We start from the raw sequence: 27488 nt of genomic DNA, 5'->3' as shown, positions 1-27488 counted from the left end.
AAATCCAGCATTTAAAATGAGATTTAGATTATAATTCATGATGGGTATGTTTGATGTTGTCGACATCAGAGCCCCCTTATTTTCTCCAGAGCTTGATACGTGCAGGATGCAGTCCAGCCTGATCCTGTTACCCTCTATCTCTGCTGAAGCAATTGAGGCCATTGCAGGAAAAGCGAGCAAGAGGCATGAAGGCATCTCAGACTACGTGACTAATTTTAAATAGACTATTTGTTTGAACCATTGACCCACCCCTGTGTTAGGGCGTCTTTGCAAAAATAAATGTTTACTGACAGAGATTAGAGTTACTCTACACCTTTTTTTCGATATGGGCAATGTTTCATGCTTTAAAAAAAAACATAAGAAATGAATTGCTTTTTCTGTGACAAGTAACAGTTTTAAATTACGCTTTGAAGGTGTCGAATTTCCATGAAGGACGAGTTCACGTGATTGTCATCACGGCACAGTAATGCAGGTAACTTCTTCTATCATGACATACTCTGTGTTTATCAGTCTCTGCTTCTGGGTGTCAAATGGAGTCAACAGGTCAGTAATAACACTCACTCTTTGCCAAGATGCTGTCATGTCAAACACAAATCATATCCTGGGTTGGTTTTCTGCACAGTGAAAACTCGTGCTATGTTTTTCTGTGTTTTCCTATTAGATACAGTCAACTGATTAAAACCGTCGCGCCGCCATAATTGATCAGGGCTGTTGTGAACCTAAACAACCGTCATTATTTTGTAGGTGTAGCATACCTCCTCTTTATATCAGATTATTTTATGGGTTAGGGACCCCCACTGTCTGGTTCTCTGCAGATGGACCACCAGCAGACACGTCCTGAAGCAAAGACTCAGCTTACTTGACTTGCCTTTCTTCCTGTTGGCTCCTCCTCCTTCTTCTCTTTGTTTGTGCATTTGAAACTTTGTGCCCTCTGCTCCTCTAGGAGGTTTATTCCTAATGAGCGCAGCTCTAAAAATACCCTTCTGCCCTTGTAATGATGATGGGAGTGTCCTGTTGGATGCTGAGCCTCTATAACATCGCAGTCCATCTTATCCAGACACAGTTGAGGTGCTCTTTCATGGGAATTGAAGCAGAATTGGATCACAACTAACAGGTGAGACACCAGAATAAAACATTTTCTTATTTTTATGAGAGTGATGATAGAAATACAGCTCAGTTGAAGAACTAACTAACTAATTTAACATTGTTCTAATCATAGGCATGTTTGCTCTCATAAGTACAAATTCAAATTAAATAAAAAATACCTTCTTTCTAACAATACAAAGGATTTTATATGGAAACTTTGAGTTCACCGCTTGCAGAAGAAACAAGCTTCGCCAGAACAGAGGAGGAAGATGAGGCTGAAGAAAGTAAAGAGGAGGATAAAGGTAACTGTGACCAATGTAGTCTCTGTGTTTGACTCACTCCACAATACATCTGAAACTATCACTTTTATTTCTTTCTTTCAGATGATGCACAAACAGAGGAATCAGCTGACGGGGAGCAACGACGGCGGCCTGGGGCAGCCTGGGCTCCGTGTTTTTACTGCAGAATGGGCAAAGAGGTGTACAGCTTCGCTGGCCATGAGATCGTCATCGAAGAGGGTCTTGACTCATTTGCAGGCATGATATGGCCTGGGGTGAGTGTGCTGGTGCTGGTACTGAGGTTTTACTTTTTTATAAAACCCGGCCTACTGTGGAGAAGGTTGAGAAGTATATGCCAGCCACGCTTCCCTTTAAAAACAACACTGAGAGTTAAAGAGCTCTGACCGCTTCAGATTTTTGATTTTGCCACTTGATGTTCATTGTAGAGTCAGTGAAGGTTATCCACTCTGCACCATGGCTCTGCAAAATGTTCAGAAATGCTTTGATTGAAAAAGCCATGAGTAGCTCGCCAATTCTCTGCATCCCAGTGCAACACAGGAAGGGAAAAATCTACTTCCTTTTCTACATTAAGTTTGAGGACTATAATGTCATGGTTGGCTATATCGTACTAGCTATTAAACTAGTTATTTATGCTATATTGGACATTTGGGTGGTTGCTACTTTATATGTTTTACTTTGCATCCATCCTTTGGGTTTGCACACCGGCAGTGGGAATTATTGCTGTTTCTCCCAGGCTTTGGCTCTCTGTCACTACCTTGACACTCACCGTGACCAGCTGAATCTCGTGGACAAAGCCGTCCTGGAGATTGGAGCAGGAACCGGTCTTGTGTCTGTGGTAGCGGCACTTCTCGGTACGAGTGAACGTGAACCTGTCTGCATTGACTGACAATGAACACGTGCGATTGCTTTGACGGGTCTGTTTTTTCAGGTGGTTGGGTCACAGCGACAGACCTTCCAGAGGTTCTGAGCAACACTAGAGCCAACCTGTGCAGGAACACCAGGGGTCTCTGCAGACACACACCCCAGGTGGCACCTCTGCCCTGGGGCTATGACCTGGAGAGCACCTACCCTTCATCCGTCTACAGGTATGACTACGTCCTGGCAGCCGACGTGGTTTACCATCACGACTTCCTGGATGAGCTCTTGGTCACCATGAAGCATTTCTGCAAACCAGGAACAACACTGATCTGGGCCAACAAGGTCCGATTTGAGTCTGATCTAGTGTTCACGGAGAACTTTAAGAAAGCCTTCCACACAAGTCTACTGGTCGAAGAAGGAGAGATGAAGATCTTCATGGCAATGAGTAGGGAGGGAGATGGTGAAGTAGACCAGGGGCTGGAAATCCAAGATCTGTTGGGAGAAGAGGATGGAACGACTGTGGAGGAAGAAAGCAACAAAGATGACAGCGAAGACCAACCTTCCTGTGCCTGTAAAGAGGTGAGAGCTGATGTACTGGACAGTTACAATGAGGAGGAGTGGGAAAAAGACAAAGAGTTTGAAAGTGATGAGGAGGAAGAGGAAATTGTGACCTCCAAAGACGATGAAACACATGAGCAAAATGAGAATGTTGCAAGCAATGACAACAGTTCTGGTGAGTTATCTTCACACACAAATAATTTATGTACCAAAGGATGTGCCAGGACTGTTTGCATATTACAGATGTTCAACAGGCTCAAGTGTAGCTTAAAAAAAAAGAAAGTAATTCACAGGGATAACTTATTCCATACAAAGCTGGTCTGGATTTTGAGTTGTTAGGTCTTAGTTGTGTTTAAAATGCTGTTCTTCTCTAATCAGATCGGCGTGTTAGTTTGTCAGCAGACTGTAAAATGAAACAAACAGCCTTATTGAGAATGTCAGGAGTGCTGCAAACTAAGTCTGAGAGATGCAAGAGAAGGCCAAAACATAGTGAAGCCAAAGGTATAACTAGCTGTCCTGAGATAGCACCCAGGGTTGGGTTGCTGGGCCCGTTGGTGTAGAGTATCTCAGATCTCAAGGAAGAGAGGCAGACTGTTTTTTCAATGGCTCTGAGCTTATTTAGTCAAAAACAGTGCCATATTATGCGCATTTATATATTTTAATTGCACATATCAAGATTTTAATTGTTTTTATAGTCTATGCTTAAGCCTTATGTTTTGTTTCACTCTTTCTGAGCTACACCACGTGTCTGTTGGTCCCTGCAGATCAGGAGCGTTCGGACCAGACAGCTGTAAGGCAGAAATGGGTTCCAAACATCATTTGCCGCGTTAACAAAGACATCTACCATTACGTAGGGGAGGACATCGTCATTTACGAATCCATAGATTCATTTGGAGCAATGATGTGGCCAGCTGTGAGTGTTTCTGATAACAGTTTGCTACAGTAAAAAAAAATCATATAATCTTCTTTAGCTTAACGTCATATCAACAGTGTTTTCTTCAATTTGCAGGCGTTGGCTTTGTGCTCCTTCCTTGACAACAACAGGGACACAGTGGACCTGCGAGGGAAGAAGGTGCTGGAACTGGGAGCAGGAACAGGACTGGTAGCCATTGTGGCCAGTCTACTGGGTGAGCAGTCACTAGACTCATCATGGTGTTAAACATAAACAGGCCACAACAAACAGGGCAAAAAAATATCTTTAATTGTAATATTGTTTCACAATCTGCCTGTCCAATGAATATAAATTTTTGGTAGTGCGGACGAAGTCTCAAATGGACACCCAGACATCCCTCACAAAGGTGGCATTCTCCAGGTTTGATTGGAGATCCCAAGGCCAGAAGGGATATATATTCCCTCTGACATGTTCCGGGTCTGCTCTTGACAGATGGGGCAAAACTAAGCGAGGCACTGTGCCCACACCACCTCAGCTGACTCTTTTTGATGTGATGGAGTAGCCTCTCTACTTTGAGCTGCTCGCCATCTTTAAGGGTGAGTTCAGCCACCCTATGAGGGAAGTTCATTTCAGATTGTTGTTTGTAGATTATATTTTTTTCTGTTAGTCATGATTCATCGGGTCTTTTTTGACTGAGCAAAAAAGACCAGAGTTTCTGAAACAAGTCTCCACCACTACACCTTGAAAATGTGCCCATGAACACCAGAAACAGATGAAGGACAAGGGGTAGACCTCACCTCCTGTACTGGAAACAAGACCAACCCTAGGCTGAGAATGCGGACACAGTTTTTGCTTTGGTTGTACAAAGACTGTATAACTCTTAAAGCATCCCCAGTCCTGGGAGACACAGTCAGCAACTTCGTGTTACAGGGTAACCTAAAATGACATTCCTTTCTTTCTGTATCAACAGGAGCTGCAGTCACAGCCACAGACCTTCCAGAGATATTAGGTAACCTTCAAGCCAACTTAATGAGGAACACCAGGGGTCTCTGCAGACACACACCCCAGGTGGCACCTCTGCCCTGGGGCTACGACCTGGAGAGCACCTACCCTTCGTCCGTCTACAGGTATGACTACGTCCTGGCAGCCGACGTGGTTTACCATCACGACTTCCTGGATGAGCTCTTGGTCACCATGAAGCATTTCTGCAAACCAGGAACAACACTGATCTGGGCCAACAAGGTCCGACTTGAGTCCGATCTAGTGTTCACGGAGAACTTTAAGAAAGCCTTCCACACAAGTCTACTGGTCGAAGAAGGAGAGATGAAGATCTTCATGGCAACGAGTAGGGAGGAAGATGAAGGTGACAGGAACAGACTGAGTAGGCCTACCGACTGCAGGCTCAAAGCCTAAGGAGGTTTAAAGGACTTAATGTTGAAACTTTTTGTGTGATTTATTTTTTTTAAATGTTGTCAGATGCCCACTAACTTTGTTAAAGGTTGGCAGACATGCAAGATCTGTTTACAAATGTTTTGCTCGAGACTCAGTATGGAAGTCATGTTTACGTTTGTTGGCTTCAGTTACCTGAGAAACGTTTAAATGTCAGCTTAGTATCAAAATATTTATAATAGTGGTCTTGGCAAGCTTCACTTTGGCTGGTCTGACTTTAATCAAGAAAAATTAGGAAAAGTAATGAACCGTTTCTGGAGGCTCACTCTCACAATAGACAACTTTTTTTTAATACTTCTGCTGTTTTGGTTCTGCCAAAGCATGGAATTTGTATATGCCACTGCAACAACTTGTGTCTATGCTTCTTATGCTGGTACAAGATGTTTGTGACGATATGCTGCACTGGGTTTTTTACCAAAATGTCTACTGTGGTCTCATCTGTCCAATGATTGTCCTTGTGGTACAATTAGGTGCCACTTTACAAACTTAACATGACTTGTTGTATTTTCTTCAAGACAGAAGTCGTTCTACTGGAAACGTTTGAGTTCATCCTGATGTGAATTTGCTGGGATGCCTTGATTGATTTCCACTTGTGGATTACAAAATTGATTGGAAAAAGCCTTAAAATCTAGATTGATACACATCAACAGATGCTTCTTTAAAGTCAATGTAATTTCCATGCTGACATTGTGTTAACACACATCTGTATCCTCCAAACATCCACTTTCTGGTCTTATAGGAGGTGGTCAGAATGCTGTCATATAAACAGGAGAATATACTTCCCCTTTTCCTGTCAAATCTCATTAAAGATGCAATGGTCTAGATGCAACAATGAAGCTCATTGTACTGGGGAAACCTATTGTCTATTTGGTGGTTCAATGCCTTTTTGTTTAACAAACTACTTTTGATAGATCAAACTATGTGGACAATGTGAATTCTTCTTTGTCTTTTTGTATTTTTCAGACTCATAATAGAGACAAGTGACATGTGAACCCGTTTTAAATATCTTTATTCAGTGAACTTTCTTGTTTGCGGCTTTTCTCGTGAGCACAAAATAATTTAACAGTGGCTCAGGTCTTTCCCACATGATCCAGAAAGGATATAAAATGATATAGAGAATACAGCTTTAACTCATAACATTCTGTGATGAAATAGCTTTCGATTTATGGCTATAAATATAAACACAACATCCACAGCATCCATAGCAAGCATTCCTGAAGTTCCTATGAACACCGGAGGAGCAACTTCAACAGATATGTTTGGTGTCAGAGGTCGAAGGTGAAGTCTTGTGGTGAAAACTTAAGGCCATTTTTGGAGACTGTAATTGGCAACACATACTGTTGTGCACAGCATATTTTCAAACAGGAAACACAATGAAGAGGGAAATTAATAAAGAGGCCAACTCTCACAAAGGATTCCTGCCAACAGCTCAAAGAGGTCGATGCTGCGAATAATGCAGAAAGTGAAACCGTTTCAAGCTAAACAGAAACATAAGAATCTCCCCGCCGCTGATTCACCATCAGACTCCAGAAGACAAGAGGCCCTAAAGCAGATACTTTACATTCTTAGGCATCAACTTTCCAGCCAGAGTGCTAAAAAAAAAAAACAATGAAAGATAAAACCAAAGCCTTTATTTATACTACTAGTTTTAAAAAAAAAGAAATTATTTTTTTCATCTAATAAATATTTTTTTTTTCCTTTAACATATTGATATTGAATCCAGCTTAACAAGACAAGTTTTCTTTGGTTACACAAAGAAAAGGGACAAAAGATAACACTTCTGCTTTTAGGACTATAAAGCAAACAGGATCATTAACATGAAAATTAAAATTAATCACATAGCCTTCATCTGTAACTTCAGGTGAGACATTTCCAGAAGGACCAAACCAGTATTAAGTTTAGACAAATCAAAAATAGCTGTAGATTCTCTGCTTTTAAAATAATTTCTTATAACTTTTAAGGGTCAAAGAGTAAATATTTTATACATTTTAGGCTTTCAACATCTCTTTCGATGTATGAAGGAAAGTGCAACAGTATTTTGAAGCTTTGAAGGCAATTGAATAAAATCCAAAATTCAAAGCGTCAAAACTCCCAAGTCACAATTGTCAAAAATGAGTATTTCTAATGTTAAGTATATTATGTGAGACAATTATTCAAAATGAGCTGAAACTACTGGTGTGGTCCTTTTGAACAGCTAGGGTCCCATTAAGAAGAATGCAGTCTCACTTGATAATACAGGTTCACGAATACACGCAAAGTTCCTCACAAACACACACACACCCACCCACCCATCAACTGTTGACATTTCTCCAAAGCATAATTCACAGGGGGAGGGGAAAAAAAAGTCAAATTGAAAGAAACTAAAATCTGATTCCTCGTCCAAACTAACTTTTCATACACCCTAGAACACATGCATATATGCAAAATACATCGATTAAGATAAATTCTGTTATATCCCTATTGCATCTTTATATTTTCATGGTGCGAGTGTATTTACATTACTTTATGACACTGTGTACATGTGCAGCATTCTGAACGCTGCCGAGAAAGCGCAACACCGAGTGAAAATCTGATTGTGTAACCTGTTCCGAACATCCCACTGCTGCCCAAAAACTGCATCATTCTGAGAGTGAGGTCTGGTAAAAATAAAAAAGGAGGCTAAATGTGGCGCTGAGGAAGAGTCAAGCCTGCACATGGTGCGGGGATGAATCATGCGGTTTGACTCGAAGAAGCTGATGAGTGAAACGACTGCGAGGGTGGACGGATGCTACAAACTCTGCAGCTTCCCCTGAACAAAACTCTGCCACCGTTAGTTTAGCTCCATCTTGAAAGGTAAGGTACGTTGAAGAAAGGCACCGCGAAATTTTTTTTTTGTGTTCAAAGACAGACAGGACTGACTTGTCAACCCAGGATGGCTGGAGCCATTTAAGAAAATAAAAAAATAATAAAAAAAAAACGGGCTTGTGATCAGTCCAATCCCTGCTTTTCATTTGGGATCATCAGGAGAGTTTCTGCGGCAGCGAGTCTGTCTCTCCTCTTACTGAAGTAATTTAACGGATTTTTACAGTTTTCTGATCTGATTTCCGATGCATCCCTAGAGTCCACAATGCCGGTTTTTACAGTATTTACACATGAAGAGAAGTTTTTAATGCAATGAGTTAGGAACGCTGGGGAGGAAGGGATATTTAAGCCTGACAAAGAAATAGCAAAACACAGGACAGATTATAGTTCTCCATATTTTTCTGTTGGTGGGGATTCAAAATTTCTGATTCGACTGGTTTTACAACCCCGTCACCTCAGAATTTGGCATGCATGAAAATATTTACGCTCTGGGTCAGCTCCTAGTTTGACACCTTAAAAAGAAAAAGTCTCAGGAGGCAGCTGGTTGGTCAGATGCATAGACCATATGACCATGAGGGACATGTCATCAAATTCGTCCCGTTACGGACCATTGGAGGTCATGCCGTCCCATGCATGTGCCCGTTTGTGCTTAGAACGGTGAGTAATCTGCGGGGTACATGACGGGGAGCCAGTTCTCACTGAAGGCAGTGCAGTGCGTCCAGCCAAGGTGACGCATGAGCTGCAAAACAAAACCCAGGAGATGATTTTATTAAAAAAATTTTTACACCACCAGAAACCGATAGAAAACATGTTTCTTCATCATGTTGAGCATCGATCATTGATGCTCTCATACCTGGATGCAGTTCTTCATGTTCTCCTTGCTGGGCTTCTCCTCAACCATCTTAGAGCCGAATTTTAGGGCTCGGCCGTACATCTTGTTTGCCAGGGCGTGTTTGTATGAAAACGTCAAAACCTTAAAAAGTGAACAGAAAAAAGAAAAACCATGAACAAAGGATGTTAGGTAAAATGCTTCCTGAACTAGCTTAAAGCTTCAAATTCAGCCAACAAAATAATTTTGGATCAACTTTCAGAATTTGTGGGGTTTTTTTCCCCCAAGTGACAAGTTCATCAAAAAAGGGAAAATCAGTAGGGAGAGGCATGAGTTATTTTTGAATGTACATACATACCCAGCAACATCTTTCTGTTGATAGCTATGTCAACAGAAAGATGACATACCTATCAAAGCACAAATCAGTGACTATGCTAAACTTTCCTAAAATGACACATCACTCTGTCAATAAGATCTAAAATACAAAAATCTCACCTTGATTGCTGTGTTTTTGAAGCACAATAATGCACCAACCTAACATGCTGGTTTTAAGTTTAATCCAATAGTTCATCTTTCTAAATTGATCAAATGAAGATGTATTCAGTCTTGCTGTAAGGCACAGTAGACAGTGGATTGTTAAAAATAAATTTTCAGCATAGAATCCATGACTTCCAGCCCTTTTCCAGGCTCCAGGTAGAAAACACAACAGCACATAACAAACATGGATTAAAGCACCTGGATTACAAGTAGGACTGAATAAATTTTCTTTTATTTTGGTGTTTTCTAGTTTCCTGAATATTCACATTGTTTTACATGCACTTATTTGATCTCTACATTACATTGTAGTACAACAATTGCTTTTCAACTGGTTGCCATTGCATGTGTTTTGTCCTAACGTCCAAAATTCACACATAAAAAAAAAAGAGTCAAGAAATGGAATGCATTATTTGCCCCAAACAACACGTTGAATTTATTTAAAAATTCTCACCTTTGAGTCAGTTAGCTCCGCCCACTTCTGCACCTCCCAGAATGTGTCCATCAGGGCATTTGAAGTGTTGTCCACGGGGTCGTCAGAGCTGCTGGCCAACTGCTCCCCGACCTCCTCCTCTTCTACCGCAGCTTGCTCTGTAGCAACGGCCCCGGCGCCGCTCTGCAGCGTGGACGGCAGAAGGAGCTGGTCGGCCAAAGCGCAGCCTTTTCTACATAGGGCGTCCAGAAGAGATGACTTCTGCTTCTCCATGTCACTGAAAAACAAAATGTTTTATAGAGGAGGTGGGTTCACACGCTGCCTCAATCAACCCCGTCTCTGTCAAAAACCTGTGTTAAAGTGATGCTTACGATTTGATGGAGGCGGCGTCCGGCCGAGGGTCCGTCTTCATGGTGAAATACACAGCCAGCGCCGTTTGGTCAATGTGGGACATGACGATCTCTGCTGCTGACACAACCTCTCTGAGGCGCTTCACTCGCTCCTTAACACAAACGAGAGATTCGGTATGAGAATTCTGCACAGTTTTGATGCAACCATTTACCAACCGCGTCTCCTGCCGTCGTTTACCTTCTCCGAGTCCAGCTGATGCAATCTCTGCACATGAAGTGGAAGGTAATCCGAGTAGTTTTCCCTCAGTTCGTCATAGATGGAGCTCGAGTCCAACCTGAGGAGCCGAAAACGACAGATAAATTACAGAGAAATAGAGAGGCTGTGTGGTATGAAACCAGAGAGAGAAACGTAGCTCACTTTGTCATCCACTGAATCTTTAGATCCCTCACAGCTTCTGCAAACTCTTCCTTCAAATCCTTCTCCTTGTCTCCATCCTTGTCCTTCTCCTTCCCACCGTTCTTTGATTTGTTTGGGGCGGGGATTAGATGGTAGATGACTGGAACGATGTCCTGCACCAAGACACAAACAGAACGAAGTATGATTGAATACACATCTTCGACTTCTCAAATACTCTCTCAAATTTCCTACCAATTTCATGTCCTCAGATAGTCTTTGCTCCATAGATCACTGAAGTAAAAATGCTTTTCAATTACCCAGTAGTGAAGGTTTAAAGTAGTACTATCAATACTTTTACAGACCACCAGAAAACCTAGCAACTAGTTTATAAAAACAGCTTTTACACTTGTGTATATTTCCTAAAAGATTAACATGCTTTGACATGACAGATGAGGTTTTACAGAAATAAGTCATTTCCCAAAGTAAGGAGAGCAGCAGGCGCTCTGTGGTTCAGTGCTTCTAACTTGTCCAGTACCTTTTTAAATTTTCCTTGTCGTTTTGCAGAGGCCTGCCCCTGGTGGTCAAAATAACACACAGTAAGGAACAGGTAACACAAACACCAACCAAAAAGGATGTTTTCATTCGTCTTTCATCCTCAACCAGAGACTCAGGGTCTCATTGCTAAAGATATAACTCAAACAGTATAAATATAATACAATTTACTATGAACTTTGCCGTTTCTCCTAATCATGTCTAATAAATCTGTTTGCTATCATTAAGACAAATAAAAGTTACAGAATATTTAAAAGAAATAAATAAAATAGAGCTCGCAGCCCAAAGGCAATAGCATCTCCTTAAAATTAAATATGTAGAAAAAAGGATGAAAGATTTATTTTTGTTGCCGATCAAATATTTTGTGAACAGAAGCCAATACACCATAAGGGTGCTACACAGTGCAACCCATATATATCCCAAATTTGTTTATAAAACCAAATTAAAATACAAAAACCAAAGGAAGGTGAAAAATTTTACATGACAATGTTTGCCAGAGCTGCACAATACATCAATTAAATCAATCATCGCCTTATCACAGCCGCAGAGGACCGATTGGGTGCAACATTTAGTAGGATGTCATATTTTAAGTCTTACTTAAAAGCCAATAATATATTTGGGAAGCTGAGCGTTCTCTACTTGCCCCTGAAGCGCAACATGTGTGTTTTAGGTGGTTGAATTGCTTAAACTGGGAAGATGAAGAAGAAAGTAAAAGTGAGGAAACTTTGGGTCAATCAAAATCACCATCGCCATGTCCAAGAATAATCTCACAGTTGAACATTTTCCAGATATTGTGCTGCCCCAAAATTCACAACCCAAAGCAAAAGCAAAAGTAAAGTCTTACAGTCTGTACTAAATTGCGTTCCCAACCAGCCAGATGTGACCAACAAGCAGGACAAGATTTGGGGAAAGAAAAAAAATAAAAATATGAAAGAAAGATCCCGATTATAAAAAAAAAAAAAACAAGACCTCAGCATAATAAAACACAGCTGTTTTAATGCAGACTAATTTTTATTCTATACATTTTCTCCTAAAAAACCTCAAAAGCACTTAAGATTCAAACTGAATGTCTCTGAGAAACATAAACATTCTCTGTGAAATTCACCAACAGGTACTGAGTCTCTACAGTGCAGAGTCACTTGCTCTTTGCTTTTCACAATAAAAAGATTTCTGTCTTCAGATTTAGCCATTTTACAGGCGTCAGTCGCTTTTAAGCCTCAATTGCAAAACAAGTATTGACACCAACTAGTCTCATTGGATTAGTTACAGTTATTACTATTATTATTATTGAACAAATTAACATTTACACCGCCACATAAAATGCAGCTAAATCCAACACAAGCCAACTCTGACAAGGTCCGTTTTCACTGCGGGAGCAGGGGTAATTCTCTGGGGCAGATTAGCTCCCCCAGGACCAATGCAGACTAAAACGGGTTGCAGTCTGCCCTGAAAACGGCCCTGATAGGGAGGAAGGAGTTTTCAGATGGACTTTGAACTGAAGCCGGAGCTTCTCAGTGGGAGGAAACCTCCTCTGCTGGTCATATTTTCTGTTAGCCGCAGTTCAGCTATTTCTTGTGCAAACAAAAACATTTAAACTTAGCCACCCTTGATCAACATTATCATGTTTTATGTAATTTGAATTCAACTACATTAAAGCGACTAGAGCTGCCCAGGATTGTTAATCATCCACAGGTTTTAAATTTGAATGGAGCAATGCTGCTGCTGCTGCAGGGTTACGAACAGGAGACACGCTTAACAATATTTAATTGTTAAAAATCTATAGATTACTACAAACTTCTGAGTTAGAAGTGATTTTAATTCAGTTTTGGAGCGTAAACATTGATATTGTTGGAAATTATTCCTTTAGATGGGCGATTGTAATCTGAACTGGAGCTGCGTTAAGTTCAGTCCAATGTGCTTATACTCCAATGTAGCTACTCATTTTCACAGTTTATAGTGGTAGTCTGTGACCACTATGAAACAATTTCAAATTAATTAATATAGTCAGATTTTTTTTTTTAGAGTCACGTTCTGGACTCTGCTGTTGTAACGGCTGGAGCCACAACCTGCTCAGCATCAGGGGATGAAACCTACATAAAGCGCCTGGCTTTCTGGGAAATGTACTCAGAAAAAGCCATGGTAAATTAAAAGTTCCAGGAAGTCCAGGAGACAAAACTAAAATTTCCAGGAACCCTCAGTCAAAACATGTTTCATTTACTGGGTTTACACTTAGAGCAACTTCCCAAACTCCAAAGATTTACCAAATACATTCCTAGAAATGGGCGATTCCCATTACTGACAAAAAAAATCAAGGGTTCAAAAAGCTAAAACTGGAGGTTGGACCTTTCCTATTATCTCAAGTCCTCACCAGCTGCTGTGCACTGCTGGTCAGCTGACAGAAAGACCGTTGCTACACTTTTGTCTCACTTACATTAAAACAAATCTAGCTGTGTGAAACAGTCAGTGTGGAAACTACAGCACACTCATCACTTCTATTAATGTAAGCCTGCTTTAAGAAATCTTATAACTACAATAATCAGATTATTTTAGAAGTGGTGAGAATAATGAGCCCTCAATGCTACGACATCCTGGTATTTTTATTCCAGGTTATTATATTATGAAACTTGATGACCCACAGAAGACCCAAAGAAACCAACAAAAAGAACTAAGAGTGAGAAGGAAACGGAAACAACAGGTGACAGTGGTGGTCAGTCTGGTTCTACAGGACACTTTCCTCACGCTGGTCCATTCTGAACACTTCTGAAACAAACTACCTTCATCCAGTAGTTTGATTTGCACACACCCATCATTGTCTCACATTTCCATCTATAATAACCATTTGAATAATCTTTAATGTGAGCTACAACAGCATTTAATTTCCTTTTGGGGTCAAAGTATTTTTGAATTTAATTGAAATGGAAACTCAATGTGACTTTTTGGTCCTGAAGAGCACAACTGAACGTTTGAAGCAAAAAGGTTCAAGAATGGAGCCACTCACTGCTTTCTTGCCATACTCGCTCTTGGGCACAATGAGAGAGCCTGACAGGTAGCATCCTGGACTGGTGCCTTTAGGGATCCTGGAGGATGAAGGGAGACAAACAGCAATGGGAATAAAAAAAAGAAAATGTGACAACTGGTCCTACTGATATTAGAAAACTGAGATGCTTTTCTTAGGATGAACAAAAAATAAGCGTCACAGGAATATTGTGTTCATTAAAAAGGAAGATGAAATACGACCCATTCGTCAACAACGAGTAAAGAGATCATCTCCTTCTGTTAGAAATGTGAAAGGAAACTCTCGAGTGCGTGACTCACTTGTCGTCTGGCAGGGTGGTGACATAGAACGGCTGTGTAGCCCCCGGACACAAAGTAACAGAGTTGGCCTTCTTCTTTGCCATGAGGGCAGCGCGGTGTGACTCATACACATCCAGGCTGAGAGTGTTGGAAAGACGATGAGAAACCACAAACGGCAAATCCTTCAGGCGCTCCAGCTCACTGGACTGCTCGTGTCGGACCTGCAGACGGACCATGTAATCCCCCTTTTCTAGCTTCAGGGAATACTGGAGAGAAAAGAAATGTGATTAATCCCGATAACAGTTCTCAGAGATCATGTGTAAATTATTATTTTTTTGGATAAAGATAATTTCTACAGATGTCCAACCTGGTGTGGGTAGGCGTCCCCCGAGCCCAGCAGTCTCTTGTTCTGGTCAAACAGCATCCACAGCTGACTGTCAAACTCAGACTCGTAGAGAAGCTCGCACAGCGTCGGGCAGCTGGGCGTAACCTCTCCACTCTTAGGCTGAGGACAGAGCAACACACGATTATGCATCCATACGGCAGATTAATCGGCTCTGATGGGCAGAAAGTTGGATGATACCTGGTGAAAGCTGTAGGTCAGGATAATTTCATAGAGCTGCCTGTTATTAGGCAGAACGTCCCGAACTCCCAGAGCTTTAATCTTTGAATTTAGAGGCCTGGGACAAACACAAACATGAGAAATAATTTAAAAAACAGCACTTTAATACATGAACAAGCTGTTTGCGTGTGCGTGAGTGTGTGTGTGTTTGAGCGCATGTGAATTCACCGCAGAGGCTGAACCCATGACTTCAGGGTGACAGTGGGGGACACCTCCTCATATCTCATGGGTGATGACACGTCAAAACTCGTCACTCCCTCTGAGGCGTGCTGCACAGAGACAAACCAGAGTCAAAAACAAAAGAGAACAATACCTGTTCCGGTGCATGTGTGTGTAAGAACTGTTCTCACAATGTGCAGAGGAGAAGGAGAAGTGCTGAGGCCGTGGAAGGAGATGCTGTAGTCCACCGTCACGTCGCCCAGGCTCGCCCACCAGCGGGCTATACAGAACTCCACAACCCGACCCGACTGCAGAGGAGGCAGGAACGCACCGAAAATAAAATAGAGGTCTTCTGCTGATTCTGGCGTGTTTGTTAGCTGAGTATACCGTCCACATACCAGCACTGGGAAAGCCTCTGTCAGAGAACCTCTTTCTAGCAGTGAGGAGAACTTATAGAACTCATTGGCTCTGTAGGCTTTCTGCTTTACCAGGTGGACCGCGTGAAGAACAAACTTCGACGATACGTCTCCGGAATGGGAGGTCAGAGTGATCTCTGTGGAAACCAGAAAAAAAGAAAATCACGAAACAGTGAAAACCCCAGTGTGTTTTTCTGTCCTGCAACCTTTTATATGAATTATGAATGTCAAAATAATTTTTTATAATTTTAATCAGGGCTTGTTTGACTTTAAAATCCTTTAAAACTAAATGCAAAATAAATATCTAGTTGGGTTTTATTATCTGTACTAAAAAAAAAAACCTAAAACAATGCTGAAGTTAGTGTCTGATTCAACACTGTAGTAAAGAGCCATTTTACTTTTATTATTTTTTTACTTTATGTACCAAATAACATGTGCTCTATTGAATATATCCATTATAGCAACCATAACTGTGGATTAGCACAAACTTCACCCGAGTTAAAACTTTAATTTAGTTTTTGTCTCCTAGAGTCAGAATTTGTAAAATCTATTCTACCAACATATATCCATGGCTTTTGAACCATAACCACTGTAAAACACTCTGAGGTTAATGTAGCAGTGGTCTGACTTCTCCTGGGATTCTGGATCTGGTTCCTGTAGGAATAGTCACTCCTGCAGCGTCAGGCAACATAATCTACATCAGCAGGCGGGTTGTGGAACCAACAGTGGAAATAGACAAGTCGTGTCCCGTTTAGATAAAATGGATCCCGGAAATTAGTGTCAATCACAGAACGTTCATCGTCACGGAAACATTTTGTGATATATTGCTTGCAACGAAATGGCAACCTTAAAACAACTCAGCTCCACATTGTAACAGAAACTGGAAAGCTTGACTGAAAAACAGGATCAAATTTAACACCGATCTCATGTGAAATTGTAGACTGTTAATATCTACTAGCAACATCATACTCTACCATCATGAACACTTTCAGTTTGTGTTTAAAGTCCATCTACCTCGTACGCTTCCAGATTTACCACATATATTAACTCCACATCAATTAATCTACAAGACTAGAATATTGGACTTTATTTTGTTTTAAAACTTTGAAGAAAATCCTGGATCACAATCAGCTTTTTTGTTTTGTACTACAAACTATTTTATTTATCTTCAGTAACAGGTCTTGGAAAAGATGAGAAAGTGACCAACAGCTTGCGCTGGTCAGACACAACTGACCTGCCCAGGAGGCTCCCTGAGGAACAGTGATGAAGTGGCGTCTGATCTGTCCGGGTCTGAAGTGGACGTCTGAGAATCGCACCTCCTGATTACGACTATCGGTCACCCTGTTGGTGCAAAGACGGAGAAACGAATAAGAACCAAAACCATTTAAGAAAAACCTAAATGAAGTCCACACATTGTGAGAACGTACTTGCCAGGGATGATAACTGTGATAGGAACTCTGAATAGTGGGCCACAGGTGGGGGCTGCTGTATCATAACCACAAACCTGAAAAACAATTACAAAATTTAAAAAAAAAGACGATACCCATTTTTTTTTAGCTTTATTCATTTCCTTTTGCCTTCTATGCACCTCGGTATAATGGACTCCCTCTCTCAGTCCTACGGGATCGATCCGGACGTTGACGTGCCGACACTGGTTCATCAGCTCCAGGTGGGAGGGGCACTGGACCCACGGGGCGGCACATGTTAGCGCCAGGTGTAGCTGCAAGGAAATTCGCTCGGAGTTTTCTGTTCAACAAAAAGAACAAAATACATTTAAAACAAATAGAAACTATAAATAAAGTGATGTAAAACTAAATCCAACCAGTCAGTTGTGCTACCTGTGTTCTCTGGGAAGATGGGTTCAATTCCGACCCCGTGATCAGAAGGTGCGAGAACTTGGGCCGGTTCCCTGAGGTAGATGCCTCTCTGTGAGCCCACGCTGACCGAGAAGCCCAGGCGGCTTGTGGGTAATGAGGCGTGCTGAGTGAGGTAGTCTAAAGCCTTGTCCACCTGAGAGAAACAAAGCAATTACTTCACTACAAAAAAAATGTTTAAAAAAGATGCAAAAGATGTAAAAAAATAAAATAAATAAAAATAACATAAAAAATAAAAAGCTACCTGGATTATTCCATGACCCTGTGCAAACACTTCAATGTCATCGACCTTCTGAGCGGTGTTCTCCAGCGCTCTCCTCACAGCAGGAACAGAGGGAGGGATCCCGCTCTGCTTCAGGCCTTTTTCATTAAAAAAAAATAATAATAATAATGTAATTCACACAGAACCTTCAGTTTTGAAATCACTCACTTCTAACAATGTTACACATCAACTACAAGCCGTGCATTCCAGAACACACCTGACAGAACAAGCGCGATGCCTCCGCAGGCGTTTGGCGAGGACATCGACGTGCCGTTCATCAGCTGGGTGCCACGGAGCGTCCAGTTGGGCACGGATGCGATGGCCCCGCCTGGAGCGCTGATGCTGACCCCGAGGGCTCCGTCGGTACTGGGACCCCTGGATGACCATGTGTACTGGTTGGGCGGCAGCTTCTCTCTCAGGGAATACTCGGCCACCATCATGTCTGGAGTCACGTAAGCGCCAACTCCTACGGGGACAACGGCAGCAATTAGAGGAGAAGCAACAAAAATTCAAAGACTTCTTTTGGTGCGTTTAGAGAACGTACCGATGACGCTGCTGGTGGTTCCTCCTGGGCAGCCGACCGTAGAAAGGCAGGGGCCGTTATTTCCTGCGCTCGACACAAAGATCACGTTGTGCTTCTGCACAGCCTCTGTGATGACTTCACAAATCCTCCTGAAAGGCAAGTGGCCCAGGACACTTAGCAACAGCATGCTAAAACAAAAACACAAGCCAGGAAAATTAGAGACCCTCTCTGCTATTCTTACCCCGAATTAGGCCAGTGGGTGGCTTCCCCGTAGCTATAGTTAACCAGGTCACACTTGTAGTTGATTACTTCAATCATCTTTCAGACACAAAGAGACAGAACAGAAATAAACTAGTGCAAAAAAAGTCACAATATTAGGGAAACATATAACCAGTATTTAGTCATTAACTGGTAGTAATTAAATAAGATTTTCCTTATGAAGCTAAATCATTAAGGACAATAAGAGCCCATCAAACACACCACATACATTGTGAATTCATGAAATCTTGGAATTTAAAAAAAATGTAATAATTTTTTTCTGTCTCGATTCTGATGCATCATGCAGCTTTAATGCTGAGGTTGCTAAGGTATCGTTTTGAAGGAATACCGCTCGGATGAGTCCGGTGCCAGTTTCCATGGTGCTGAGTCGAGTGTCTCCGATCTTCAGAGCCAGAATTTGGGCACCAGGAGCCACGCCGTTTCTTTCTGGTTCCTCTGGGAAGTAACCCGCCGCGATGCTCGCCACATGGGTCCCATGAGCCCCTTTAAGAGCACACAGAGTCAGATTGGAGAAGGAAATTTGGAGTCAACATCATGCTCAATGAACTGCTTACATCTAGAGCCAAACCGAGAAATTTGCTAATTTTTGTCTTCATGCACCCTGACCATCCAGATAGAAACTCAGAATTCATATCATGTCTCAATCACTAAATGCACTAAATGCATTAGTGAGTCACTTAAAAATTATGTCAGGCTAATCACAAAAGTTAGTCGGAGCTATTAAAAAGTAAATTGAGTTATTTATTGTGGTGCATCAGCTGATAACAGAATTATGAAATATTGGTCGACTTCATCAGATGCTGGCAATTCTTTCATTTCACAATTTTGCCAGGAATAACTGTGATAAATTTATTAAGCATTTAAACTGACAAAGATACAAAGACTTCTGATATTCTGCTTTGGGGTAACTCACCTCCACTGGTAACAATGCAGAGTGTGTTTCCTTCATCGTATACGTTAACAGAATAGTTAAGCATCTCAGCATTTCCTAAAGTGGCATATTCTTGTTTCTCCCTGTATGAGCCCAGGACGGTGCACTGGGACAGTTCTCCGCACTCCGATGTGTCCACCACCGCCCTGAAGACAACAAAACAGTCTCATACAATGGAAACGATAAACATGCTATTTGTGCACGCCAGTAAATAATGAGGAGGGAAAGTAAACAAGACCCGACTTACCTCCATGTGACGCCATCGTGCCAAAGCACGCAGTCATACACTGGGCCGGGATCACTGTACTTCTTCTCTAGAGATGCCAGCAGCTCTGACTGACACTGCAGGTCTTCCTTCTGCAGCTTTTCCATCTGAGGAGAGAAGATGAAGGATGTGTCGAGGCAGACGGAGGCAGACGTGAGAATCATCACGCCAAGCAGAGGCACATAGGACCTTTAGGTTTATAGTTTGTGTTGTGGATCTGACCTGAGAGGGCGTGGGATGAGCGAGGTCAAACTCCTCTGTTTTGCGACAGACCTCAGCAAGGGCTGCTCTGTGTGCCGGGTCCCACATCTTTTCTTTTCGCTCTTTCTAAAAAGGGAGAAATGTGCAAAAATATCAGATTCAGTAAGAAGCTTACTAAACCAAAATCCCTGCTGGTAATATTTTGTAAAATGTAGAAATCTAAATTAAAATCAGAACTTCCCCCTGCCCCATGGACAGCCTTTTCTGACCAGCTAAAATAACACCAATGTTCGTGCCTGTGCCTCGGCTCCCGGCGCGTTTGATGTTGTGCTTTCTGCACATCAAAAGTAATGAAATATCTAATCTGACAGAACTGGAGCAGCAATCATCGTCACATCTCCCTACCTGTATCCTTTCCTTAAGAGCCTTGGGGAAGAACTCGTAGCCATTTTTAACTCCGATGCGAAACTTCCCTGATGGGTTGACCCAGGCGGGAGGGATCTGAGAAATATAAAAAGAAGCAGCGAGAGACGAGATCACCAAAAAGTGAACTTGGATGTAGGACACTGTGCAAGACGGAAAAATTTCACAGATGAAAGTGGCTATAAATTCAAATAATAAAAACGTGAACATTGTAATGGTGTTTCCCCAACCTTGAGCGTTCTTCCAGAGAGGCCAGTGATTGTCCCATCTTTAGGCTCCACTGCTGTGGTCATGTTCACGTCACCACTGCCTGTTGTATCAATGATGTCCACGATCTTTGGTTTCCCCTCAGTGGTGACCTAAAGAAGTAGTTCAAAACACAGAGAAATGGATCAAGACGTTTTGACGAGTCCTTGTTCATTAACAAACTAACATAGTCGGAACATGCCAAAATATCCACAAACTGTTCTGAATAACTCAGAAGCTTCCAAGGTTTTACAGAAGTTTTGGTTAAATATAATAATAGAAGAAGGAGTAACGTGATCTAAGCAACAACAAAAAAAACAGCATTAAAATAAACTATTTGCTTATTGCCTGAGTTAACCATTCAAAGGCCAGTTATAACTATGGGTTTTATTGCTGCTTGATCATATTTACAGTGACTACAATTTCCATCCATACAAATGTTAGTTCAGTGTTTTAATTTGCAGGCTTCATTGTAAATAAAAACCTGCATGAGAAAAAAGGGTACATCATTAAGATGTGTTCCTATTTCTTCTAAAATTGAGGGGGAAAAAGTGTCAAATACAGCTTATCTCAACTGAGCTGAGAGTTTACTGCTCAAATATAGAAAGCACATCATTTATGTTTAAGAAAAAAACTATTTTCATGGGTTTTTAAAGGATCCTGCAATGTATTTGACCAATCATACTTTAAAATTTGAAATAATTAGACATCGCTGTGGTGCAGCTGTGATACTTGAGATAAACAATGGTGCTTTCTTGAACACATTAAACCAGATCCACCGAGTAAACGATACTCAAACCTGTATAATTTTGTAGTCATTTCATATTTTCTAAACAGTTTATGGTCCGTTCCTTAGCTTCAAGGTAACCTTCAGGTCTAACATCAAGACTGCAATGATTAGATGTTATCTGGTCTAAAGTGGTTTAAATGGGACATTTAGTTTCACATAAAACATCATAATCCTAACATGAAAGTACCGAAGTGGCCAATTTACTTGTTTTGTTCCAATTTTAAAGAACTTGTAATCAGTGCGGACAGGTTTGATTTTTTCAAAGTGTATTTAGTAGCTTCCCATTTTAGGTCGTCTGATGCAAGCACATATACCAATACCTCCTGTTCAGTGTTGTCACAACCAAGTTTGGCAGATCCCAAATTGTACATTTATTCTTACTTTGCATACAATAATGCAAGTCAGCTTTGAAAAGTCCGAGTACTTCGTACTTTGAGCCAGAGCTGATTTAAGGTGCTCCAGGAAACAAATAAAAGCTGCAAGTGGTTTTGAAAGCTACGATTCGGACACCAACTTCAACTTCGTAAGCACAAACGTTGCTAGCTACCCGGTTAGCATTTATGCTTAATTAATAAATGTAAAGATAGTTTAAAGCCCGCTTGTGTAGCTCTGAAACAAAATTTCTAAGCGCACGAAAACAATTGCCATAACAGACTTTAAATGTGCTTGGCTGTCATAAAAGATATTTACTAATTGTTATAATAATGCTATTTGGGAACGCTGGCCTTTAGCATTGCTAGCTTCGACCATCTCGGTCTTCGCTAGCACGAGGCAGCCGGGCAAATTCACCTGCATGCCGGGGGCCCCGGGGTCCACGCCGGTGTCGAGGATAGCGATGAGCACCCCTCGCCCGTCATAGTCGGGGAACCTGGTGAGGTAAGAAGCAGCGCCGGTTTCTTTCTTGGGGAGAAGCCCGTGGAAAGGGAACGGTTCGTCGGTAGAATGAGCAGCCATGATCCAAATAAAAAAGGAGCGACAATGAAAACAAAGCAGCGAAATGGGGAAGAGACAAGAGAGCAACACGGCGGGTGAGACAAGGCGCGCTGATTAAAGGCGCAGTGCTTGCTGTTTTCTGCACACACCAGGGAACACCACCAGAACTTGAAGTTTTTTTTAATGTCATGCTGGAGCCAATCATAACTAACCTCATGTTATTTTTGAGCATATTTGTTTAATATGTTTTATATTATCTGTTACATATAGAGAATAGTGTGAATGCGTGGATATTTTGTAACACACAGACTTAGTTTGATCAAAAGGGAGAAGATCATTATTATAACTCCCACAAGGGCACGTGATTATTAGCTTTCAACAACAAAGCTGCCTGAAAAGAGAAAAGCGATGTCTAATTTCTGGGGATCAGAAACTTCACATAATCAAAACTAATTTCTTCATTCTGCCTTTCTCGTTTACATGTGGAAGCACACACAGGGGATTTGACTAAAATATTCGATTAAAGTCTTAGTGGACATTTTTGGTTGCAGGGACTTTTTCAGGGTGGGTTTTTTTTAACTCTATGTTTCTGCTGCATCTAATATTTTAGAAAAGATTGCATATGGGCTAATGTAAATGTGGAAATTGCGCACAGTGTAGAAGCTGTTAAATAATCACAAATTATGCCTCTAGAACTGGAACTCTTTTTTAGATTCAGAACCCTAGTCTTGGTTTATTACGACTGCTATGAAAAAAAATTATGACTTGCAATATTTTTTTGTTAGATGTTTCTGTAAACCATTAAGATTGCTGTTAAGTCAAAGCAAAATAGACTGGAGAATATTCCAGTAGTTTGGGCATATGTTTTTGTAAGCCGAAGCAATCCAACGATATGTGATGAAAGGAAATGTTCATTTTTGACCAGAAATTCTAAAAAGACATGCTTAGTGATAAAACACAGTTGTTCATATGTCAATCTAAATAGCAAAACTTATATAAAAATACACAATTTGAGTATAGCTGAACATAGCATACTGTTATTCCCAATATAAATTAAGTGAAAACATCATTTTAGAAATATTTTTCAAGCTACATCAAAGTTAATCATATCTGAACATTTTAATCCTTAAGCTTGGTGAAGCCAAAACCACATAATTAAAAAGTAAAAATGTCCTGACCTCAGCTACAATGCATAACTGGAGATACATGATAATGTGTAATCATTGTTTTTTCTTTAAAAGTCAAACAGTATTAATGATTACCTTCCATGTAAGGTAAGAGTTCCTACCAAAAAGGTTCTTCATATTAAAATGCCTTCATTCCACACGTCTATTAAAACTTTTCAATAGACATTTTTAGGTTTCACAAACTATTTTGCATAAAACCACTTGACACAATTAAAATTCAAAATAATACAACAAAGAATTTAAAAAGAGGAATGAATTGTGGGTCATGAGTATTTGTCTAAAACATTGAAAACTTCCAGACGAGACATATCTAATCCTACTGTGTTCTCACATTAGGTGGTGCTGTAACTCTGCCATACAAGTTTTGTGGCTGAACGCTTTGCTTGTTGCAGTTTGAGGTCAGACATTCACAAATCTAAGTAAATCATCTTCTTGCTATGGTTCATATACATCTGTTTGTTTATTTCATAACTAGTAACAGTTTCATCCATCAAAAAGCTAATCTAATCATGGAAACATCCCCACTTAGCAGGTGCCTTCGCTGGTCACAAATGAAAACTGTTGTATTGTTACACTACAGAACGGTGATGCTGCTTGTGTGCTTTCTATGTTATCAAACCGTTTACACTAAGGATGACAGCAAACAAAGTCAAAGATGCAATTTAAATGTCAAATGTTTTTATTCTTGATGCAGCTCATCCATTATGGGCTGGTGCTATGTTTTCCCATTCCTTCTCGGGATAATCAGAAGGTGTTGTGTCAGGAAGGCCACAGCAGGTTAAAGACACCCTCCAAGTCTGTGTGTATGCAGATGTGGAGTGGGGGATTCTGCTGTGGCAACCCCATGCAGAGGGGATGCTCGAAAGGACGAGTTGGAAACAACATCATTGCAGACATCAAATGTGATCAACATGGAAACTTTGTGTTTGTTTGTGCTTGGTTGCACCAACGCAACAGTGTATCCGTGCCAGATTAAAATACTGCCAGGCCTCATTCTACAAGACAAATTACATACAATCTGATTTGATTCATACATTCATAAAGCTTTTGTCTTCTCCGTAATGCCAGGATTACGTTTGTCCATCCAGACGCCATCTGTTCAACTCAGTATTCTCTCCCTTCCACACACATACAGAGACACATATATTACATTTTACATACAGCATAGTTTACAGTAGGTGATTGTTTAGTGCATAAAACCACAGGCAACAGTGGGGAGGGTTGGTGGTACGTTTACAGTTATTTTAAATGGGCCAACGCCCTCAAACCCAGTTCCCCTGACTTTCTTGTGCAAAATAAACCACCACTGAGCATCCTTTCACTAATCTGCTCATAATCAGCTTCTGCCTCTCTCTTCCTCGTTCTTTCACCAAACTGCTTCATTGCACACTTACACATAGTCTCTTCAAATAAGTCTTTGTGTAAATGTATTTGATCTGTTGGTGTCTCAGTGTAAGAGTTGACTGTATTTATTTGCGTCTTTCAACAAACACGTGCATGAAGTTAGAGTGGTACAGTTGTGGTTTACCACAGGGCGTTGTCTCTTGAGTATAACTGAAGCTCCAGAATGTCACAGTCACCTTTTAAAGCTTTATTTTCCTATGTGATGCCATGCGCTAAAAAGCTTTAAGGAACTGGCCTCTTCACCTCTACTGCTTTGGCTAGTGTGCCGCGATAGTGGTATCTTGTGACTCCTGCACTGTAATCTAATGTGGTCATTTGACTGCTGTTACATTGTGTGCAAGAAAATTTATAGAGGGCAGTGTTCAGCCAGCTTTATTTTTTGTCTGAATAGAATGTAAATTTATAATTGGGTCATCATAGGTTTGTTCTTGTAGCAACCTTCAAAAACACACAGCTAGCAGGATGTGGCCACTGTAGAGGAACTGTAATTGATTACTTCTTTCCTCTCATGTCAGCATGTCACTCTTTCTTCAATATCTACATGTGTTGAGTGGTTACTGACACAACGTTGGTAATACCATGGTTATTATCTATGAAAAGAGGTGCAGGGTGTTAGCGCTGATAGCCAAACACGCGCAGGCATTGTAATTATGTCAGTGACATGAAGCGATGGGGAGACTGCTTTGTTGCACCGTTTGCACTTTCAGTAAGCGTAGAAAAAGATGATCTTTCTAGTAAAAGTTTCAGCCAGTTTGAATTTGTTTGTTTAAGAGCAAATTCTAAATTATTTCAGAGCTTATTTTTGGAACTGAAGCGCATAAAAATGGCATTTGAGCTGTACACATGATTGGGTTGTTTTATCATAACATGTTGATTACTGTAGCTTATATTCTTAACCCGAGCTGTTTGATTAGATAATGTCCTACCTGCATCTGCTGAGATCACAATGTAAAGAAATCAATATTTTTTTTAACTTGTTTGTTAAAAGTATAAAGTTGACTTATTTGACTTTAAAATGGATATTCTTGGGTGTCTTAAGACAAGAGATGCACCAAACTTTGCACAGTCAATATAACACATTCAATTTCATATATTTACCCTCTGACAAATTACATGTAGTTTGTTCATTCATTTATTCACTAATTTCTTCATTTATATAGTTTGTATTCGCTCTAAACTCTGCACCATCACGCACAGAGTTTCCCCCAGAAAACTTTCTAAGTGCAGTGGAAGGAGCAGGAGGGCAGTCTCATGCAGCGTCTACCATGTTTTTGGGTTAAAAATTGTTTACATAATTGTAATTATGTGTTATTGGAAGACATTATTAACAATACCTAAACACCAACTATAAAGTCTTTAAAAAAACAACAACTAATAAAATAAATAAACAATGCTTACCATGGAGGGGGCAGAAATAAAGTCTGGTGGCCAGCCAGGCTTATGGTACACTGGAGGAAACCTCAACACATTTAGGCTTATACTATGTATAGATACTTTTAAGACATTATTTCACTTGAGTCTCAGTTAACCTTTAGCAACACCGATTGACATCTACAGAAACCACAGAGTGAATCTCTAAGCTTTTTACACAAAGTGTTTTGACGGTATTAAAAGAATGAAATTATATTATTGTGTGAGTCACACTGGTGAAATGGTCCTTAGCAGAATGGCTTCTTTATGAAGGAGTACGCTTTCTCTTTATGACTGGGGCACAGAGTGGGATGATGAGACATATAGTCTAATTAGATTTAGAGCTGTTCTAAAAGAGTCCAGATAATCCCAGCACATTGCAGCCAGCAGCAGGGTTACCGCAGTTAAACGTCGTTGCTGGTAGAGAGACGTCACAACTGTTTGTTTTTATTTTTCCTCCGGTCATACGTGTCTATTGGTTGGACTGGAGGGTTTATAGGAGAGTTCCAGACCTGGGTCTGGCTATTCTTAGTAATGTGGTCTGAGTGATCTCAGAAGTGTGGGCTTGAATGTGGGCTGGTGATGCAACATTCACCTGAATGAATCTTAAAGCCTGTCCAGCTATTACTCACCGTTTGGGACAGTGCTGATCTATATTTTCCTTCTATCTGCTTTACTGTTAAAAGGGATTTAATGACCACGTACTCCTTACACACCACACGTCCTCCTGTGACTCTTAGCTCTGCAGTAGAGACCAGGAGTTCTACTGCCTCTCTTCTAAACTCATAGATATGAGATTACATCTGAATGCTCCAATTTTTATTACGTTTATATGAATGTAGAATCCCTTTGAACAGTTAATTTATTTTAGGGAAACGATGGTAGCAAAACAGAATACACACTTGAAACCGGAAGTTTATATACACCTGATGAAAAGTCACATGCACATTTGTTCCTCACTGCCTGAAATTAAATCAGAGCAAACCTCTTTTGTTTTAGGTCAGTTCAAATTACCGAAAATATTTTTATTAGCTAAATACCAGAAATTTTCACTATATATATATATATATATGTCCATCCATCCATCCATTTTCTTTCACCCTTGTCCCTCAGTGGGGTCGGGAGGGTTGCTGGTGCCCATCTCCAGCTGACGTTCCGGGCGAGAGGCGGGGTACACCCTGGACAGGTCGC

The 27488-nt window shown here is 40.8% G+C and overlaps 2 protein-coding genes across 5 annotated transcripts; one reads left to right on the top strand and one right to left on the bottom strand.

The window, feature by feature from the left end:
* Positions 1-1016: 1016 nt before the first annotated feature.
* On the top strand, positions 1017-6162 carry mettl21ca (methyltransferase 21C, AARS1 lysine a). 3 transcript variants are annotated; one of them, XM_008404378.1, is made up of 8 exons: positions 1017-1114; positions 1287-1388; positions 1470-1639; positions 2119-2236; positions 2314-2976; positions 3566-3714; positions 3811-3928; positions 4664-6162. In XM_008404378.1, the coding sequence occupies exons 2-8, from the start codon at positions 1295-1297 to the stop codon at positions 5104-5106; spliced, it is 1755 nt and encodes a 584-aa protein (XP_008402600.1). In that variant the 5' UTR covers positions 1017-1114; positions 1287-1294; the 3' UTR covers positions 5107-6162. The 3 variants fall into 3 exon arrangements, with proteins under 3 accessions (XP_008402600.1, XP_008402599.1, XP_017159617.1); XM_008404377.1 differs by lacking the exons at positions 1017-1114; positions 1287-1388 and having other exon boundaries at positions 1546-2236; XM_017304128.1 differs by lacking the exons at positions 1017-1114; positions 1287-1388; positions 2119-2236 and having other exon boundaries at positions 1553-1639.
* tpp2 (tripeptidyl peptidase 2) lies at positions 6135-22443 on the bottom strand. Of its 2 annotated transcripts, XM_008404375.2 has the most exons (29): positions 22153-22443; positions 20558-20686; positions 20310-20405; positions 19926-20030; positions 19686-19810; positions 19421-19584; positions 18836-18990; positions 18470-18546; positions 18250-18377; positions 17923-18171; positions 17688-17803; positions 17408-17579; positions 17158-17315; positions 16997-17073; positions 16804-16910; positions 15552-15706; positions 15345-15461; positions 15163-15263; positions 14956-15052; positions 14740-14877; positions 14394-14638; positions 14077-14155; positions 11062-11100; positions 10548-10699; positions 10368-10464; positions 10151-10281; positions 9801-10056; positions 8837-8956; positions 6135-8722 (listed from the first exon to the last, which is right to left on the bottom strand). In XM_008404375.2, the coding sequence occupies exons 1-29, from the start codon at positions 22315-22317 to the stop codon at positions 8633-8635; spliced, it is 3840 nt and encodes a 1279-aa protein (XP_008402597.1). In that variant the 5' UTR covers positions 22318-22443; the 3' UTR covers positions 6135-8632. The 2 variants fall into 2 exon arrangements, with proteins under 2 accessions (XP_008402597.1, XP_008402598.1); XM_008404376.2 differs by lacking the exon at positions 11062-11100.
* Between the last annotated feature and the right edge of the window lie 5045 nt (positions 22444-27488).

This window comes from Poecilia reticulata, linkage group LG3 (assembly GCF_000633615.1).
Source record: "Poecilia reticulata strain Guanapo linkage group LG3, Guppy_female_1.0+MT, whole genome shotgun sequence".
Classification (NCBI taxonomy): Eukaryota; Metazoa; Chordata; class Actinopteri; order Cyprinodontiformes; family Poeciliidae; genus Poecilia; species Poecilia reticulata.
Note: the sequence above shows the minus strand (reverse complement) of the source record. Positions and strands in the feature narration are given on the sequence as shown.